Source organism: Parasteatoda tepidariorum, chromosome 1 (genome assembly GCF_043381705.1).
Source record: "Parasteatoda tepidariorum isolate YZ-2023 chromosome 1, CAS_Ptep_4.0, whole genome shotgun sequence".
In the NCBI taxonomy this organism is placed as follows: Eukaryota; Metazoa; Arthropoda; class Arachnida; order Araneae; family Theridiidae; genus Parasteatoda; species Parasteatoda tepidariorum.
In genome coordinates this window covers 10,820,526-10,839,980 of record NC_092204.1, presented here as the reverse complement: position 1 = coordinate 10,839,980, position 19,455 = coordinate 10,820,526, and the positions used below count along the sequence as shown (strand labels likewise).

Sequence of the window (19,455 nt, the reverse complement as noted above, 5' to 3'; positions counted from 1 at the left end):
ATGAAGCTGAAATGGCGTCTTGGGGACGATTGTAACAATAAGTAAAGGGACGATTGTAACAGCTGAAAATAAATAATCTTATGTTTACAAACCATTACTTAACTCTTTAAGAACCACCAATAGTTTCCTCTATATCATTTATAATGTTGCATGTGCATTATTTTATTTGACACCTTTCACAGCATAATTTGAAATTTTTTAACCCCTTAAAGTTAAAAGTTTAACCCTTTAGATCTCTGCTCATTATTATTTTTACTCCTAAAATATCACTACTATTTTCATCAGTAAAAAAATATATCACAACTATGATAATATGTATAATTATCTATGTTTTAGCTGAATTCATGGACTGTTACAATTGACCCCGTAAATGGGGACAATTGTAACAAGTGCACGACTGTCAAAAATTTTTAATAACTAATATAATAACATTTATAATAAGGTATTTATTTTTTTTTCTAGTAGAGGATAGTCTACTTTTCTCGTTTGTCAATTGATACTAATAATATATTGGATTTTTTGTTAGTTAAAAATAGTTAAGTAAAAAATTTTACAATTGACCCCACTCTCCTCTACATAGTGAGGCAAAGATATAAAAATAAAAAAAAAAATAAAAAAAAGCGAGTCCCCCTGAATAACTTTTGATCTTATGATCTTCTCGTTTTAGGACTCAATGTTAATGGTTCGAGGGGGTGACATCAAATATGCTAATTAATCTGCATATACGTTTTTCAAGTCACGAAATCAGACCCAAAAAACGTTTTTTCTCTGAATAAACATACCATTTTTTTAACGGATTACGATTTCAGAGCTCCAAAATATAAAATTATGCGCCATTTGGGAAAGATTGTACCAATGACTTAGTCAGGAGAGCGATCCAAAGTTTGGACTCCTTAATCTTTCGCCGTATCTCAAAATCTTTTTAAGCGAATTTAAAATTTTTTAGACATAATTATAAAATTCGTTCATCCAAAGGTAATTCCATGAAAAAAAAAATAACTTTTAGTAAATTTTTATTATTTTTAATAATTTAATAACAGTCGAAAAATATTTTAAATTGTAAGCTACGCAATTTTTTAATATCATTTTAAAGAACGCAATTTTACATGGAAAAACCACAAAATTTTTGTGAAATCGGTCGAATGGTCCCGAAGAATTAAATTTTAAAAAAAAATGGTAATTATATCATGCCAATCATACCATATTATATCACGCCAAACCTTTTTGATCATCGACCCCTATATAATTTTCAAAATCTCCATCGACCCCGACAAAAGTAATTTTCTGTTAATTAAAATAAAACTCTATTAGATACTGTGTTTGTACATTTATTTTATGATTTTAAACATTTATTAAAGTAATAGTACATAGTGTAACAATAGTTTTATGAAAAGTATAGTAATATTAAAATTTAAATACCTTATTATTAAATAATAAGTAATTATGCATAAGTAGATATAATAAGTAAAGTAACTAAAGATTTACTGCTTCTTGATCAATGAGATGTGTGTGCCTGGTGTTTTTTTGCAAGGTTCGCTATATTGGGTTCAAAATTGGTCAATTTTAATTTTCGTCAAAATTGGTCAATTTTGTAATTTTCGTAAAAAAATACAAATTGTGCTATAGTTTTGTCGCGGGCTGTACTAATCCATATTATTAATGCTTACCTTCTTTTTGGGGCATTGATAATTCAAATTGATATCTAAACCAAACGAATGGTTTCATCGAAACAATAATTATCCAAAACAATATAAGTTTTAATAATGACACTGCAAATATTCAACACAGTTTGCAAAGATAGCTGAAACTGCTTTTGTCCAAATGCTCGTCACACGTGACATTTGGACAAACGCACATATGCATATGACTTATAAACTGAGCTGTGTTCGCGCCACTGTGCGGTGGTACGTAAATACTTGTTTCACCCCAATAAATATACGTTTATTAATTTATGTTTTATAAAGAAACTGATATTGATTCAATTATAAAAAAAATTCACAAATTTTACATTCTTAATTNATTTTAAAAAATGTTGTAAGAGCTAATCATTAAAGTAAGCTATGCAATTAATAAATAAATTAACAAAGGATAACTAAAAAAACAAATATATAAAAAACAAATTACAAAGGATAACTAACAAAAATTAAGCTAACAATTAATAATTAGCACAAAAACTAGTTAACAAGAAATCACAAAAAAATAACAGTTAATAATTATAGAAAACAAGCTAACGATTAAAACCTAGCAAAAAATAAATAACTGTTACTAACAAATAAAAAATTGGTCGAAAGAAATAATTATTCCCTTAATAAATATGCTTTTGTAGTACAGATTATTTTATTTCACATTCAAAATTATTATGACAAACTATTTAACACAGTGTAAAATAGGTAATTAAAAAACTTTTAATCTAATATTTTTCAATCTGTGCGTTTGTTTCATGGTCATTTCGAAATCGTTAAAAGTGTGCCACAACAAAAAAAAATGTTGAGAATCACTGCCTTAGGGTATTGTATTATGGCATGTTAACTTTACTTTCCAGTTTGTTTTCGTTGCTAAATGTGTAGTTATAAAAAGTATAAATTTGAAAACCAGAATTTCCGTTAAACCATTACCATATGAACGGGGTTTAAAATGACGGTTTTATTTACTTCGGTTTTATTTACCAAAAAGTATGTTTTTTCCATTCTATCTTTCTTTTCTTTCTTTTTTTTAAGTCAGAAAAATTTTTACAATATAGTACCAGAAATTTTTTTCCTCCGTATAAGTTAGTTGCTATCTTGGTAACCAACTAATCCCCCCCCCAACTAATTTAAAAATATTTGCGTTTATCAAACAATTTTTCTTTTTTTGAATTTTAACCTATATTTTTTTTTTTTCATTTTCGGTTTATAAATTGTTTTAATTTTCACGCATTGAATCTGTCTTTATATCTTCCAAAGGGGTTAGGGGACGCAAATAACATTTTTGTTTTATTAAACTATTTTTCATAATTAAGCTCCCGCATGAATGCATGTAAGGTGGCCACTTGATAAAATCTTGTATTTACTTCCATGTTTTTTTGCTCATATTTAATTTACTTTACTATGTTTCAATTTAATAATTCAATTTTAGTTCTCTAATCTCTATTTTAATTTTTATTTGGAACTCAAATCGTCTGATATAGTACCTTTCAAACGCACTTTGCACTGTAAAAATTAAGGATCAAATTACGGTAAAAAGTATTATTACCGTAAAATCACTGCAACATTTTAATAAAATAAATATTACTGTAAAATTTACAGCATAATATTTAATAGTAAAAATGGATTTTACGGTAAAATGGATTTTATGGAAGTGCGGGTACTTTGTACCGTAATTTAAACCGGAATTTTTACTGCATACTCAGGGTGTTACAACAATTGTTTCATGACAAACAATTTTAAAAACACTATATTTTGTTTTAAAAAAGGCAGAATTTAAATTGGTTATTTCAATTTTAAAAATTGGGAGAGATAAAAATGTTTATTACCAACTCTCTTTGCATAAAATAAAATATTCTACAAAATGGAGTAAAAAATATATTAAATATTATTTTCTATGAGAGAAAAGTATGAAAATAGTTTCTGATTAGTTAACTGTATAAAAAAATAAACTTAACAAAACAGCCGTTGTGTCTCAGGTTATACAGCGTAGGCCTTCCAATGACGTGAACCGGGTTCGATTCCAAGAGATGACTGGTCTATATGAATTCCCCTCCCGGCTTGCATCGACCAGAGTACTGACGTAAAACATTCTCAGTGGTAGACGGATCATGATTTAGAGGATTTAAAGGCTTGACGGCAAGAGGTTTAAAGTCCCCTTACGGTCAAGCTAACCGTGGGTGGTTTTCCTCTCTATGTAAGGCAAATGCGGGTTAGTTCCATCAAAAAGTCCTCCACGAAGGCAAATTTGTTCCGAAACATGATCCAGGAGTTTCTTTGTCTTCTGGATCGGGTTCAAAATTACGAGGCTGTTCAATGACGGCTATAAAATATAAAATAAAGAAACTTAACAAAAATTAATTAATTGCGCTTACCAATGGATGATGAGGGTTGTATGACTTTTCCAGTCAATTCTTCTCTCCAAGATATTACGGAGACATACTCTTCCATAAATCCGGGAATGTGACACCTCAGTACAGCAGTACTGCCCACCGTTACGAATTCATCATACACCTCAACAACATAATGCTGGCTCACAACTGAAAAGGAAAACGCTCATTTAAAATCACAAAAAAACCTTTACATAAGATTAGTACAACCTTTAAATAAGATTATTATGAATATCATTCCACTTTAGTTTACACAAATGTAATCTTCCTCTCTATTCTCCCAAATTAGATCTGCATACAATGCATACTGCATACAATGTAATCTTCCACTCTATTCTCCCAAATTAGATCTGCATACAATACCTGGTCAAATTATTCGACGCATTATTAGATTCTACGTAAAATTATTAGATTATTAGATTCAATAAATCAGATAATTATCAATTATTAGATTCTATGTAAAATCTTAATTGACAAGTGATACTACACAGCTTTATTGTTTTTAATGTGACTGAAATCGGTTTGCACTCGTTTATGCTCGTGCAACAATTGGTTACATTAGACGATATATAATACAAATTCGACGATTGGACAAATTAGACGATATATTATATAAATATAGAATATTTATTATATCAGGTACTATATTAGTATACTATAATAATTAGACAAAATTTTTAGACGCCCTGTAGTAATGAAAATAAAATAGGAACGTTTATTTCTGGATGAGAGGAAATATTCAAATACGAATACATCAAAATCAATCTATAATAATAAGACAATATAGAAAGTAGAACAATTTACGACAGTCACAGAACGTAAAGATCAAGAAAACTAGGTTCTATTTTCAATATATCAAGAAAGAGAGAATTTTATTTTCCACCTAAAGGGCATAGATAAGGGTTGAACAAAGAAAAATTTTAAATTAAATTTTTATTGACATCACTCGAATAACTAAAATTAAATGAATTTTTATTCTTTCTTTGATATACTGGCTAACATATTCACGAAAACTCGTTCATTGTAATGTAATAGATTTTATGAATTATTAGACGCACTATAAGATTCTATGTAAAATCTTAATTGTCAGGTGATACTATGCAGCTTTATTGTTTTTAGCAACTGAAACCAGTTTGCACTTGTTTACGTTCGTGTATCAATTGGTAAAAGGCCTGTTTATACGATCCAAATTCTTGGACGAAGATTGAAATTGATGGAAGTTTGTTTTGCTTGGTCCAGATCCTTGGACGATAGTAGAGCATGTTCTACTTTCCATCCAAGTTTTCTCTCCCTCAACCAATCAGCTTCTTAAGTTTTGTGACGTCAACAAGCAGGCATCGGATTACGTCATTTTGTTGTCTATTTTCATATATTCTAGTCCAAATAAATTAATCTGTTACGGACTACTTATGTTATTATGATTTTATTTGAATTTATTTAGTAATTTTAAATCCAAGTAAGTAAGATTTTATAATGTTGATTATCAACAATGCGCATGCGTGAGTTTTTCTTCTGACCAATCAGTGACATACAAGAAATCGGACAATATCGACGAATCAGCTAATTTCTTGGAGAGAGAAATTCCTCCAATTTCTCGGACTCAAGAGCTTAAACCGCGTAAGCAGACCTTTACATTGGAATGCAATACGTTAAAAATAAATACAAATAGGAAGTATATAAAAAATTTCCTGACTAAAAACCCATTACATGCATGTTTAAATATAATTTGCCCTATAAACTAGGGCAAAACATGTAATTACAAAAGAATTACAAATCGTCTTATAATTTGGTCTAAATATAATAATATACTAATATAATACCTGTTATAATAAATATTTTACATTTATATAATATATTGCCTAATTTATCCAATCACCGAATTTATATTATATATTGTCTAGTTTAACCTAATGATACATTAACGTAAGCAAGTGCAAACCAGTGTCAGTCACGTAAACACAATGAAACTGTATAGTGTCACATGATAATTAAGATTTAACATAGAATCTTATAGTGCGTCTTATAATTTGGGCAGAGACTGTAAATTAGTTTACACACAAATTAGTTAATCACAATAATACATACAAGGAGAAAAAAAATCAGAATCATTCTACAAAAAATCCTGCACATTCAATTCGCACATCACAAATAAGAGAAAACTACTGTAAACATTGCTTTTTTTTTATCTTAGCAGTCGCGTAAGTTAGTATTCTTTTTATTTTTGTTTAAATGTGTTTGAAATTTATAATAATCAGTAATTAAAAATATGTCTACAAAAATATCTAATCTGTTTTTTTAGATCATCACTGGTCACAGATTGTACAATTTTAAGTTCTATAAACCGCAGTTTTTTTTACCAATTTTATATAGACGGAGAAAAAAATTCTGGTAAAATTACCACATGTATGGGGATGACATTTCCGGTAAAAAAAATCAAGTTAATAAAATAAAATATTAGGTATTTAAATCATTTGTTTGATCTATTTTCCATTCATGCGTAAACGGTTTACCGGAAATTTCTGTTTTCAAAATTACAGTTCTGACTCTCGAACATTTAGTAAAAAATACAAAATTGAAAAGTAAATTCAACCGAATAAAAGATTTTTGTGCCATGCTCTAAGATATCATTATAGAATTACCAAATTTCATCTCGTTCTATTAAACGGTATTTTACTTTTATTTTTTTTTACAATATTTTTATTACTTTATTGTTTTTATTATTTTATTACTTTTATTTTTATTTTAATTACCCAAGTGCTTAGGTAAAAAATAACGAGCTTTTTTGTGTTCCCATAGAGCAAAAAACACCAAAATTATTTTGGTAGTTTTGACCATAATTTTTTCTCAGTGCATTTATAATTTTGGAACTCCGATAGTAGAAGTAGCGCAGCGCCTTAGCGAGCCTACTACTATAATTTAATTTGCTAATATTTGATAGTGTTTAAATATATATCGTCTGTAGCGGTGCAAAAACAATTGGCATAGGTTTAATCAAATCAACAAGTACGAAGTGTCTGCTAAAATGTAAAGATTCTACCCCGCACGAAAGTTACCTGAAGTTTGATTGCCATACTATTTGGTGAATTTATGACAATAAATTTTATTTTTTAATAGTAAAAAAAAAAAAAAAAAACTGTAAATCAACTGAAACTTAAATTATAGTTCGTTCACCAGGAGTTGGCACTTAGCTCTACCTCCTCGGACGCAGACTTCATTTCAGCGCGGAAGTAAGAGGAGAAACAACTCCGCACTTGAAAATGAGACAACCCTTAATGCGCGCCAAACGCAAACAGTAAATTATTTTTCAGTCATTTACTCCGCTTTATCATCTGCTATAATACCTTTCATTACTCTAGCTAGATAAATATATTTTAGATTTAAAAACTGCTGTTTTCACGGCAAAATGTCTCAAAAAGGGCAAACTATTCACTCAAAAGAGAGAAATATCATCCAATTTATGAAATATTTAATGTCAAAAAAATGCACATAAAACTTGCGAAATAAATATTTTTTGTCATACAATAGCCAAATAGCAAACTTGTTCAGGATTGTTCACATCCTTCTCCCAAAAATAGCGAAATAGCATCGTCGGATACCACGTGATGAAGGCGGAGCCAAGTGCCAACTCCTGCTGAACGAACTATATCACCAAAACCCAAACTAAAGTTAAACTCTGAGTGCTTTAGCAAATCCAAAAGTGGTCGAAATTGTGGCCAAGACCTTACAGTTAATAAAAAGGACCATTTTGCAAGCTCAAGTACTAAGTACCTAATGTTTTTTTTTTAAATTATACAAACTAATTTCTCACAAACATAATAAAAACAACAAAACCGTTTATTATGGTTTTGTTTTCGAATTCTTCAAAAAGTTTTAATTCTTGTACTTGAAAACACGTAGTTAATCACAATGACACTAGTATGTGATGATTTTGTTGGGGGAAGGGGGCAGGCAACAACGGCAAAGTACTGAAACTCTTTCTAAAAATACATTTGCAAAGCCATTATCATAAACCCGTAAAAGAAACAAAACGCATTTCCAAAGGACTCCATACAGATAACATCATTAGTAATTGTCTTTGAATAGTTGGGTCAGATAAGAGAATCGGCACAAAGGGAAAATTACTGGGAAAATGCAGCTCTTTAATAGCGAATGAAATAATTTTTTCTTTCATTTTGTTGAGAGGTTAAAAACAGATATTACAATCCTTTTATGTATGGAAAATAAATTTCTAGTCCATTATGCGCATTATTACTTTAGAACGAGCGCTTCCTCCTGAAAGAAATTAAAACCGATAAAAAAAAATTCTGCAATTTTTAATGAATGAAATATCTTTTTCAATTACTGTTTTCATTTTTAAAACATATGAAGAGAGTTAATGAAAGTATAGTGTTTTTTTGCAAGGCACTAGATGCTGTTAGGTTTGTATTACCCACATTTTTAATTTTAAAAAATTAAACTATGCTTTTTTTTTAAAGTTTTAATTAAAAATGTGTCATACATGGAAATTATAAAGCTAAACCGATTTATTTTGTACAGAACGTTGCTTTTAACGTGATAAAACAAAGGTTTAAAGTCAGTTTATATCTCTTTTAATCTTCTTTAAATTGTTCTTACTTTGTTCTTATTTATTTATTTCGAAGTTGTTGTTCTTTTCATGGTTAATACTTCTTTTTCATCCTTTTAAAAGCTGAGTAAATTGCTTAGGGGTTAAGCCCTTTAACTATGATTGTGCGGTTAAAGTTACAAGAAGGAGCATCAACTGGAAGCCAGACGGTTTTTTCTCTCCCTGCTTTGCGAACAAGCATTAAAGAATAAATTTTTATAAAAGAAACAATAAAAACAAAATTATGTACGTCGCTTCAGTATCACTGTTTGGGTTTAATTTTCCTTGTAGGAAAAGATGATAAGTGACCTTTATTTAAATTTGAAGCACTTATTTAAAGAAATTTAAATTACAAAACTGCTACTCATGGTTTTTCAAATTGCCCCAGCAAAATTTGTTGAAAAGTTTTTTTTTTTTTTCGTTTACAATTTTAAGATATTCAAAGAATAACTTTTTTTTTTATAACCGTCGTTTAATTTTATTGCACCAACTAAGTCCACCTAATGAAGCAACTTAGTTCCTTGAAACTACATGCATATTATAGCCGAGAGAGCTACTCGGTCAAATCTCATGACCGATAGAACAGGGGTTCGTATTCCAGCGTTGACACTTCCATTCTCTTTAACAAACATGAAGAATTTTCAGTATCCTGCACTCTCCAATGACCATTATCTAATGAGAAGCCTAGCTCCTATGTCTAGTTAAATTTCTTTTTTGACGGTTTCGAAATAATGGTAGCTGTAAATGGTTTAAAAAAAAGTATAGTTTTGTATTCTTAATTTTATTACCATACTAGTTCTAAACGGTTTCAAAACCGTAAAGGTGAAAAATATTCTTTACCGTAAACTTTATTGCTAATCGGATGGACAGAATGCTGTCGGTTATTTTACCATAATTTTAGAAAGAAAATTCTAACAGTGTACCTGTGATTACTTTTTGTTTACCAAGCAGTATTTTCCCAAAACTCGATATTTTACCCTGGCAATTTTACGTATTTTAACATCATATAATAACTATTTTACTTAGTAGCAAGGGGAAGGTCCTTTTGCCTGTCGAGGAATGACCAATTTAGCTACCGTTTTGCCGATCTTCTCGACTTTAAACATATTTTTTGCAACAAAAGCCGTTTTACCTTCTGAAATTTTTGAGGCTTTAGACGCAAAAGGTACAAAATACCGGAATTTGCTTGAAGCTAGGAGAATTTTATCCTTTAAAAAATCGGTACATAGGAGACTGTTTTGGTTTTAATTCTTGAATCAAGCACCTTCCCAGATAGCAAAATAAGGTTTATTTTCACTCAGCAAAAACCTTTTAATGTAAACCTAAGAAGGTTTGTAATGCAGTTTGCGCGTAAACCTTCTAACCTTAAAACGAGATCTGTGACAATCTGCTCTTTTCTACTCACATTACCCTAATCCAAATCCTTGGAGAACAACCTTCTATATATAAACCTTAAATCGAGGTTGACTTAGGGTTTTCAAGATTGAAAAAAAAATCCTTAAATAAAGCTAGTCTCAAGGTGAAATTAATCTTAAATCTAGGTAATTATAAGGTTTCTTTTCTCAAAGTATTGTATGCTCAGCTAAAATCCACCTTGTCACGAAATTTGAATGGACAATGCAATTTGATCCTATCGCTAGTGTGACGTCAGCTAAAACGTCATTATGGACCTAAGTAGCAATATTTTTTAAAAAAACTTTAAAAAAATAATTTAAAAACCTTTTAGGATGAAAGGTTTGAAACTGCAATATTTTTGTTTTATTGAAAAAAGGTTTTTAGTAGAAACATTTTCGTGACACTAAAAAGAAAATTCCGAAACAAGGTTGTCGTAAGGTTACATGCTTTCTGGGTTTCATGTATACTGAGTCAGGCAGTTTCCCTTTAAATAAAAAAGAAAATAAAAAAAATCGTACAAATTTGATGAATTGTTCAAATTGCATTATTATTCAGTAAACAATATCATCCACAAAAAAACCTAAAAATTATTTTAGAACAAAGAGCAAAGTTCTCTCATTTGATGTAAATACGTAAATATAACGCGAGTCTATAAAATTGTTCGTATAAAGACAATAGATGTTTTCATTTAATTAAACGTTAATTAGAAGTTGTTAAAATTAACGACAAAAAAGCTATAAAAAGTAACAAATGTAATGAAACAAAATATTTAATACATTTAACGAAAATTAATTATATTTTTTCTGCGCTTTTTAAAATGTAACGATTGTAGATTTTAAAAGCAATAATATGTAACGTAAAAAAATATTAACTATTGAAATTCAACATTTTTCCGTTCCAGTTTCTGCATCTATTAAATTAATGTATTGTTCCTTATTGTGCATCGTGTTTTATGCTATCGATTAGTAGCTTTGTAAGTTATTAAAATTGCAGTTTAGTGATGAGTTTCTTTCGTTCTTTTCGTTTCTTTTTTTGTAAACATTTTTAATAAGCTCCGTTCGTAAAATGTCCAGGGACAGAACTCAGGCATCTTTTATTACTAAGCTTAAAAAGAAGACTCTCTATTTTAATTGCAGAAGATCCAAATAATTATGTGACACAATAGAATAGTAAAAAAAAATTCTTTTCACTTGTTTCTGTCCTCTGGGATTCTAAAATAAAAGGATAATTTTTAGGAAATGTCTTGCGAATTTCAGTTTATTATCTGCTTCTGCATGGAATTAAAATTTTATTATTTTTTTACAGCCTATGCAGTAGTTCTAATGAGAAAAAAAAACTATTTAAATACATTTGTTGAAAAATGAGTGCATTATATTAAAACAATGTAAATATGGAGACAAATAAATTAATTTCAAATGTTTGAAAACATTTAATTATCTCGTCAGCAAATTAATATCAGAAATTACGCTTAAATTTTCAGGAACACTTTTAATTACAGAAATTATGTGAAAAAACGGCAAATTGTCTCAAAATAATAAAAATTTGTACACGCATTATTTGCAATAAAGTCATAAAATATGACAAAATAAGAAATTAATTTAAGAATTATTTTAAAATTTGCGTTAGAATATGTTAATTACATCAATCTGTCTATCACTTAGTAGAAAAAATAGTAAACACATTCTAAAATTAGTTATCGAAAAAATATTTTAGTTTTACATTCATGTGAAAAATGCATAATTTCGATTAATGTATTTACTTCAGCGGTATCAACACTTTAAATAACATTTCTTACTGTAATTCTTTTTTATGAAATTCTACTCAAAATTAATTAACTAATTCTGTATTTTAACATGGCTCTATATCTCCCCTTAATATTGACCCATAATATTAAACTAGATCACGTAATATATTACCAGGGACTAGTGTACCCTACAAGAGGAAATAGGGGGCCTAATAGGGGGCCCAAAATATGTCGGTATAGGTCACTATGTATGTATATATATAAAAGTGTGTTGAATAGCGTTAAAATGAAGAAATTCGATGTCAATATTCTGTATCACAACATGTCCCTATATCTCCCTAACTATTAACTCAAAATTAAAGAACAAAATGAATTAATTAATTAACTTTCGAAGACTTATTTTATGACACATAACATCAATAATCACTTTATAACTTGCTTTCCATTATTAAGAAAGCATTCTAAACCAGTTTTAAAATTAATGGATTGAATCACTTAATTTAAATTTTTTCGGGTTAATCCAAATAATTCAACGTCTTAGCTGTAATCTTGTTATCAAAATCCTATCAGTTAACTTCTTAGCCTTTACAGAAAGCACAATTTTTCAGCTTTAACAAATTATTCTTAAGGAGTATAAAGGTTTGTTAGAAAATCATGATTTGAGAATAAAATAACTACTATATATGAACAGAGTTAAGACTTTGCCAGTAGATAATAATTTTGGGAAGGTATTTTAATAGTATTTTAACATTTAGTAACAGTTTATAAAATGATCATTTTGTGAAATAACAAATAAATTGCACAAAAAGGCGGGGATAGCCTGGTTGGTAGGGCACTGGGTTCATCTCCAAGAGGTCGTGGGTTCGATCCCCACTGGCCGAAGACTGATGCGCATTACGTCTGTTGAGTCACAAAGTCCTTCATGTTCCCATAACAAATCATACCACTGGGGGGTACTGATACAGTAGTTTACTTGTCTTCTGGATTGGTTTAAAATTTCAAGGCTGCGGAGTTACATAAGTAGTCGTAAACCAAAAATTGAGTCGGCTGTTCAACGACAGTTATAAACTAAAATAAATTGCACGAAATTTGAAAATATTTTGCTATTAATCCTGTTTATATTCTTTAGAAGCGCGGTGGGGAAAAAAATCGCAGCCCCGCTTATTTATTTTAGATAACATGCACCGCTAACACAGTTTTTAACTCATAAATGACATGGTTTTTGAATTCAAAAAAAATTTTATTTCGAAAAATTTAAAAATATAGCAAATCGTTTCGTTATGGACATGTCTACGAAAAACCCATTTTTTCCTGGACAAAATTTTTTAAATAATTTTTTTTATCTTACAAAGGATTAAAATATGTTCCCCGAGAAAATATTATTTATTCAGTAATGTTCAGATCAAATTTTTTAGATATAAGATTTCTACAATGATGCTTTCTGAATCAAAAAAAATATTTAAGAAAAAAACTATATTTAGGTTTTAATCAATATTTTTTGTTATGAATTTTTCTTAAAGCATAAAATAAGTAAATAAGAATCTATTATTAAGTTTGATATAGTAAAATGCAAGAAGTATATAATTTATATAACTCACAAGCATTTGTATTGTAGCATGATTATTTACTACTACAAGTAATCATTTTTTAATAATCTTCATCCATTTTTCCTATTATTTCAAACACGTTTTTAGAATGAAGTTCCTAGAGTTTGAATTGGCAAAATTTAATTTTCATTTGAATGCTGAAGTTCATAAATGAAAGCTTTCTATATCATATTACAGTTAAATAATTAAAGGACTATTTATGATAAAACACACTATCTATTGACAGAGTCATTATTTATAAAACGCATCACTATTTATGAAACAAGTAATTTTTTATACACAGAGGCACTATTTATGAAACGGATCATTATTTATGTTTTTATTCACTATTTACGGAAAAAAAAGAATCAAGTCAAGAATCAAATCGTGTAAAAGAATTTATCAATGATTTATGATATGACAAAATGTAAAAAAAAAAGATTTATTTTATAAGATTATAATGACACATTTTCAATTTATTTAGTTATAATCATTTAAGTATGTTACTACCCTGGAAAAAAAAGTATCGTCAGAACTACAAGAATATTTATAGTATTTCAGGCTCTATGGGGACACAACAAAAAGATAAATAATTTTTACCGAAGCGTTTTAGTAATAATTATTGAAAAAATTTACATTAAAATATAGTTTTATAACATGTGATAAACCTAATAAAGGCAAAAATTAAAAAAAGAAAAGAGAGAAAAACGAAGAAAATTAAAAAGAATAGTAAGTTTCATTTACTGCTTATAAGTTGCAAATATATAGAACTCATAAAATAAGTTAAACAATATAGAAAAAACATGGAAAAAATATAATAAAGATTAATGAAAGATCATTATTTAAGGTTAAGATTTATTAATGATTAAGAACATTAAAGATTAAGATTTATTAATGATTATGATTATTGAAGATTAAGATTTATTAAAGATTAAGATTATTAAAGATTAAGATTGTTAAGGATTAATTATTAAAGATTAATTATTAAAGATTAAGAGTATTAAAGATTATTTATTAAAGATTAATATTAAAAAAAGATTAAGACTAATCTAAAGATTAAAATTAATCTAGCAAAACCAGAATTTCCAGTAAAACGTTTAAAAATGAACAAAACAATTACTTAATGAATGATTTAAATACCATATATTTTGCCTTTATTAATTAGAATTATGAAATTTTATTTTTGGCAGAAATGTTATTGCCAAACAGTAAGGACATTTTCCGTGTTTTTAATAATGATAGTGATATTGATTTTTAATAGAATTTTGTTAAATTTCTGTTGATGAACAGTCTAAATAGGCTACCAATACAAATTTATCACAGGACCAGACATTCCATAAAATATTTCAACAGCACCATAACTCCAAACTACATTTCTTACTGTGAAGTTTATATTTACGGAAACAACTAACTAATAATTAACTACCCAATTCAAAAATGCATTCCCACTATGCCTAACTCATATTCTTCTCAACACCGCATTCTAAACGAGATTTAAGATTCATGAATCGAATCACTTAATTTAAAATTTTTCAGTTTACTCGAGAGAATTCGACGCCTTTAGCGGTGATCACATTATCGAAAACCTATTAATAAACTTTTCACCCCTTATTTTTACTAAACGCAACTTTTATCCGCATAAATATATTACTGTCCTCTTTTCTCTTGGCGAAAAATCAATTCTTCCTTCTCTCTCTCTTGCATCATCGGATTAAAATCTAAGTTTAATTCTGAACGAAGAAACCTATCTACAGAGATTAGTAGCAAAACTTTTTAAGATCTATATCCTTTCCAAAACTGTTAAAAGCTCTTATCTTCTACGAAACAGCTGTGATGAGAATGGTGAAAACTATTTTTGAGATAACTTTGACATTGATCCGCCCTTTTTTTTATTTATTTAATATTTTCAAAAAAAAAAATTTTTTTTTTCCTCTCTACGTCACCTCTCATCTATTTTTGGTTCTTTTCCAATTTTTCAGCCATTTATTTCTTTAAAACATAAAATTGTTAGGTCAATATATTTAAGATAAAATTAATTTGAGTAATTTCGTCTTGAACTTAAATTAAGGATAGATTAGTTTCCAGTAATTAATTTAAAGTAATATATATTTAACTGATAGATCTTCATTAACACAAATTAAAGCAATTACATACTCTAAAAAAAAATTATTTATTTCTTAAATAATCTAAACTTTACATTTCATATTTATTTGAAGATGTCTTTTAGTATGTAAAAATAAATATGTTAAATGAATGAATTATATTATCTTCATCTGTTTTACTTTTTAACCGTCCTTCAACAGTCAACCCAACTTTAGGTTTACGTCTACCAATGCTCAACTCCGTAGCCTTGTAATTTTGAACCCAATCCAGAAGACAAAAAAACTTCTGCATCAAGTATTGGAGGAAATTTAATGTAACTAATCCGCATTTGAATCACATGGAGAGGAAAACAGCGAAAACCATTCACGGTTAGCCTGATTTCAAGGAGACGATAACCCATTATCCGTCTACCACTGAGGTTATTTCACGACAGTACTGTGGTTGGTGCGAGTCGGGTGCAAAATTCATATCCTCTAGCCATTGCTGGGAATCGAACCCGGTTCACTTTATTGGACGACGAACGCTTTATTCCATGAGTAATGAGTATGGGGAAGTATGGGGAAAACTATTTTAATGAGTATGGGGAAAACTATTTTTTGAGGTAACGTTTACACTGACTTGCTTTTTTTTATTTAATATTTTTTAAAAATGTATTTTTCTTCTACGTCATCTCTTATCTTTTCTGATTGTTTTCCAATTTTTCAGTCATTTGTTTTTTAAAACAAGAATTGTCAGGTCAATATATTTAAGATAAAATTGTTTTAGATAGTTTTGTTTAGATAAATAAAATAGTTTCGTTTGGAACTTAAATTAATGATGATAGATTAGCTTCCAGTAATTATGATAAAGCAATATATTCGTAACAGATAAATTTGCGTGCAGATAAATTAAAGCCTTTAGGTAAAATTTTCTGAAAAAAATTGCAAAATAATCTTAATTTAATTTCTTATTGCCTAAGTTAATGTATGCATGCATTTATATGTCAATAAGTCTTAATTTTAAAATATATGTTTGATTATAAAATTCAGCATTTAAAAATAAATATGATAAATGAATATATTACATCATATCAAAATGCAAATTAATTATTGCAGGATAACTTCCCCGCTGCTTAATTCTTAGTGATTCTGCCAATTTTTTTTTTTTTTTTTTACATTCCGATATTTTAAATTTTTTCAACATTGTCATGGTTTATTTACGTTGGTGAAAGAGAATTTGCCTTGAAGGATTTCTCATTTGGTATAGCGCCCTTTTTAAATATCCCTAGCGGTAAATGGAACATGGATCAGAATTTTGTTGCTGTTGTGCTAATCGTGAGAGGTTTCGTGATTTACCTTTGCGTGTAACTATATGTGGGCTGCTTCTATAAACAAATTCTTAAACAAAGGCAAGTTTGTTCCAATGCTTAAACTAAGAGTTCCCTTGTCTTCTGGGTTGGGAATTTAATGAAAAAATTACAAGGCTACAGAATTGAACTTTGCTAACTTTAAATCCTAAAATGTGTTGGCTGTTCGAGGTTATAAAATAATAAGTTAAATAAAATATAGTTTGAAAATAAATCTCATCGTATCGAAGCTTACTAATAAGTACACCTATTTCACGTATATTTAAATATTGTTTTTGCAATCAATAATTAATATTACTATTTTGTGTGTTCAAAGTGTTCTTCCACGAAGGCAAGTTCGTTCCAATGTTTAAACCGAGAGTTCCCTTGTCTTCTGGGTTAGGAATTCAATGAAAAAATTACAAGCTACAGAATTGATTATTGGTAGCTGTATATTTGAAAATGGATGTGAGCCGGTTATAAATATATATATTTTTGAAGCCGGTTATAAATAAAATATAAAGTTATATAAAATATAGTTCGAATAGCTACCTCATCATATCGAAGCTGTACTAATAAGTTCACATATTTCATGTATATTTAGATATTTCTTTTTTCTATTCTAATTAATATTACATATTTTTTTTTAAAATTTTATGAAAGAAAATATCAAATGCTATAAGATTGAGAAAAAAAATATTTTTTCCACCCTTTAAAATAAAAATTAACAAATCCCAAACATTTTCAAATAACACGCAATGTCGACCAGTTTAAACTAAAGGCGTACAATTTTTCAAAAACACTTGGGGATGACAACTATCTTGATCCCCTGCTTAGGATCCACTTGAGTAAATACATCCACCCCCAGAAGAAATCAATCATACCAAATATTCTTTTTTTTTTTTTTTATCTCCGTAGCATTCTGGAACATGCTAAGCAACTGACTCCATCCCCCGACTGTTATGGATTAAATTGTTTATTCGACCCGGCTTTTAAAAGCAAAGCGAAAACTGTCTCCATTTCTCTAAAGTTGCATTCTTCAGCGTGAAGGCGACCCCGACCCAATTTATCAAAACGATGACCAAAGGAACCCGACCCCTTGCATTTCCGACTCAGAAGCGAAATGGTGACTCAATCTGAATGAAAAGGAAGGCATTCCCCTTCTTTTGGGAGAAATTCCAGAATTCGAGAATTCTCCGCCCCCTTCTCTCAGACGATAAATAGTCACATTAGACTTTCTCATTTCAGCTTCAGAATTCGAATGGTTTTGGAGTGTATTTCAGGAGGGTGAGAGGGACTATCTAAAAATGTATGTCTTCGTGTAACGTTTTCAGACGTAGAATGCTAAAATTTCGAAAGTTGCCTCAAATAAAAGAACAGTATTGTCCTAGGTTTACAGGCAACCTATTTCAACGCTTCCCTTTTTTAAATCATATCCTAAATCAATCCTAGGTTTACAGGCAGCCTATTTTAACGCTTCCCTTTTTTAAATCATAACCTAAATCAATCCTAGGTTTACAGGCAACCTATTTTAACACTTCCCTTTTTTAAATCATATCCTAAATCTATCCTAGGTTTACAGGCAACCTATTTTAACGCTTCCCTTTCTTAAATCATATCCTAAATCAATCCTAGGTTTACAGGCAACCTATTTCAACGCTTCCCTTTTTTAAATCATATCCTAAATCAATCCTAGGTTTACAGGCAACCTATTTTAACACTTCCCTTCTTTAAATCATATTTTTTATTCCATTATCAAATATAACCCAGAGAGCATGTAACCTTACGGCAACCTTGTGTCGCTATTTTCTTTTTGTTGTCACGACAATCTTTGGACTAAAAACCTTTTTTCAATAAAGTAAAAATATTGCAGTTTCAAACCTTTCATCTTAAAAGGTTTAAAAATTACTTTTTAAAGCTTTTTTTTAAAAAAATATTGTCACTTAGGTCTGTAATGACGTTTTAGCTGACGTCACACTAGCGATAGGATCAAATTGCATTATCCATTAAAATTTCGCGACAAGGTGGATTTTAGCTGAGCATACAAGACGTTGCGAAAAGAAACCTTATAGTTACCTAGATTTAAGATTATTTTCACCTTGAGACTAGCTTTATTAAAGGATTTTTTTTTCAATCTTGAAAACCCTAAGTCAACCTCGATTTAAGGTTTCAGGGATGAGAGTAGTCAGAAAGTAAAAAAGAGGAAATCCAAAAAACAAAAAAAAGAAAAGAAAAAAAAGGAAGGAAAAAAAAAATATATATATATATATATAAACAAAAATTTGACAAAAAGAGCGATTTTTAAACTTGTAAACCATGTGAATATAAATCCCGATATGAGACTTTTAAATCACGTAAATATGAAACTCTACATCGAATTTAAAAAATGCGAAAATACAAATCATGATTTTTTAATTTTTTGATCACGATGCATAATTTTTAAATCGCGCGATATTACAACCACAAAAACGAATCATGATATTGGATTTTAAGCTCACGTGAATACGAATTGCTACAAAGGGCTTTAAAAGCTCGTAAATACAAATCGCGATATTGATTTTTTAAATCTCGTAAGTAAGAATCGCACTGTACAATATTTAAATCGCCTGAATAAGAATCGCAACGTTC

General features: G+C 28.9%; 1 protein-coding gene across 1 annotated transcript in view; it reads right to left on the bottom strand.

The window, feature by feature from the left end:
• LOC107450135 (cell adhesion molecule Dscam1-like) overlaps positions 1 to 19,455 on the bottom strand; it is a 398,660-nt gene that overhangs the window by 248,896 nt on the left and 130,309 nt on the right. Inside the window, exon 3 of the mRNA XM_071186796.1 lies at positions 4,058 to 4,222. Within this exon, the coding sequence (XP_071042897.1) occupies positions 4,058 to 4,222 (165 nt within the window). The remainder of the gene's footprint in view (positions 1 to 4,057; positions 4,223 to 19,455) is intronic.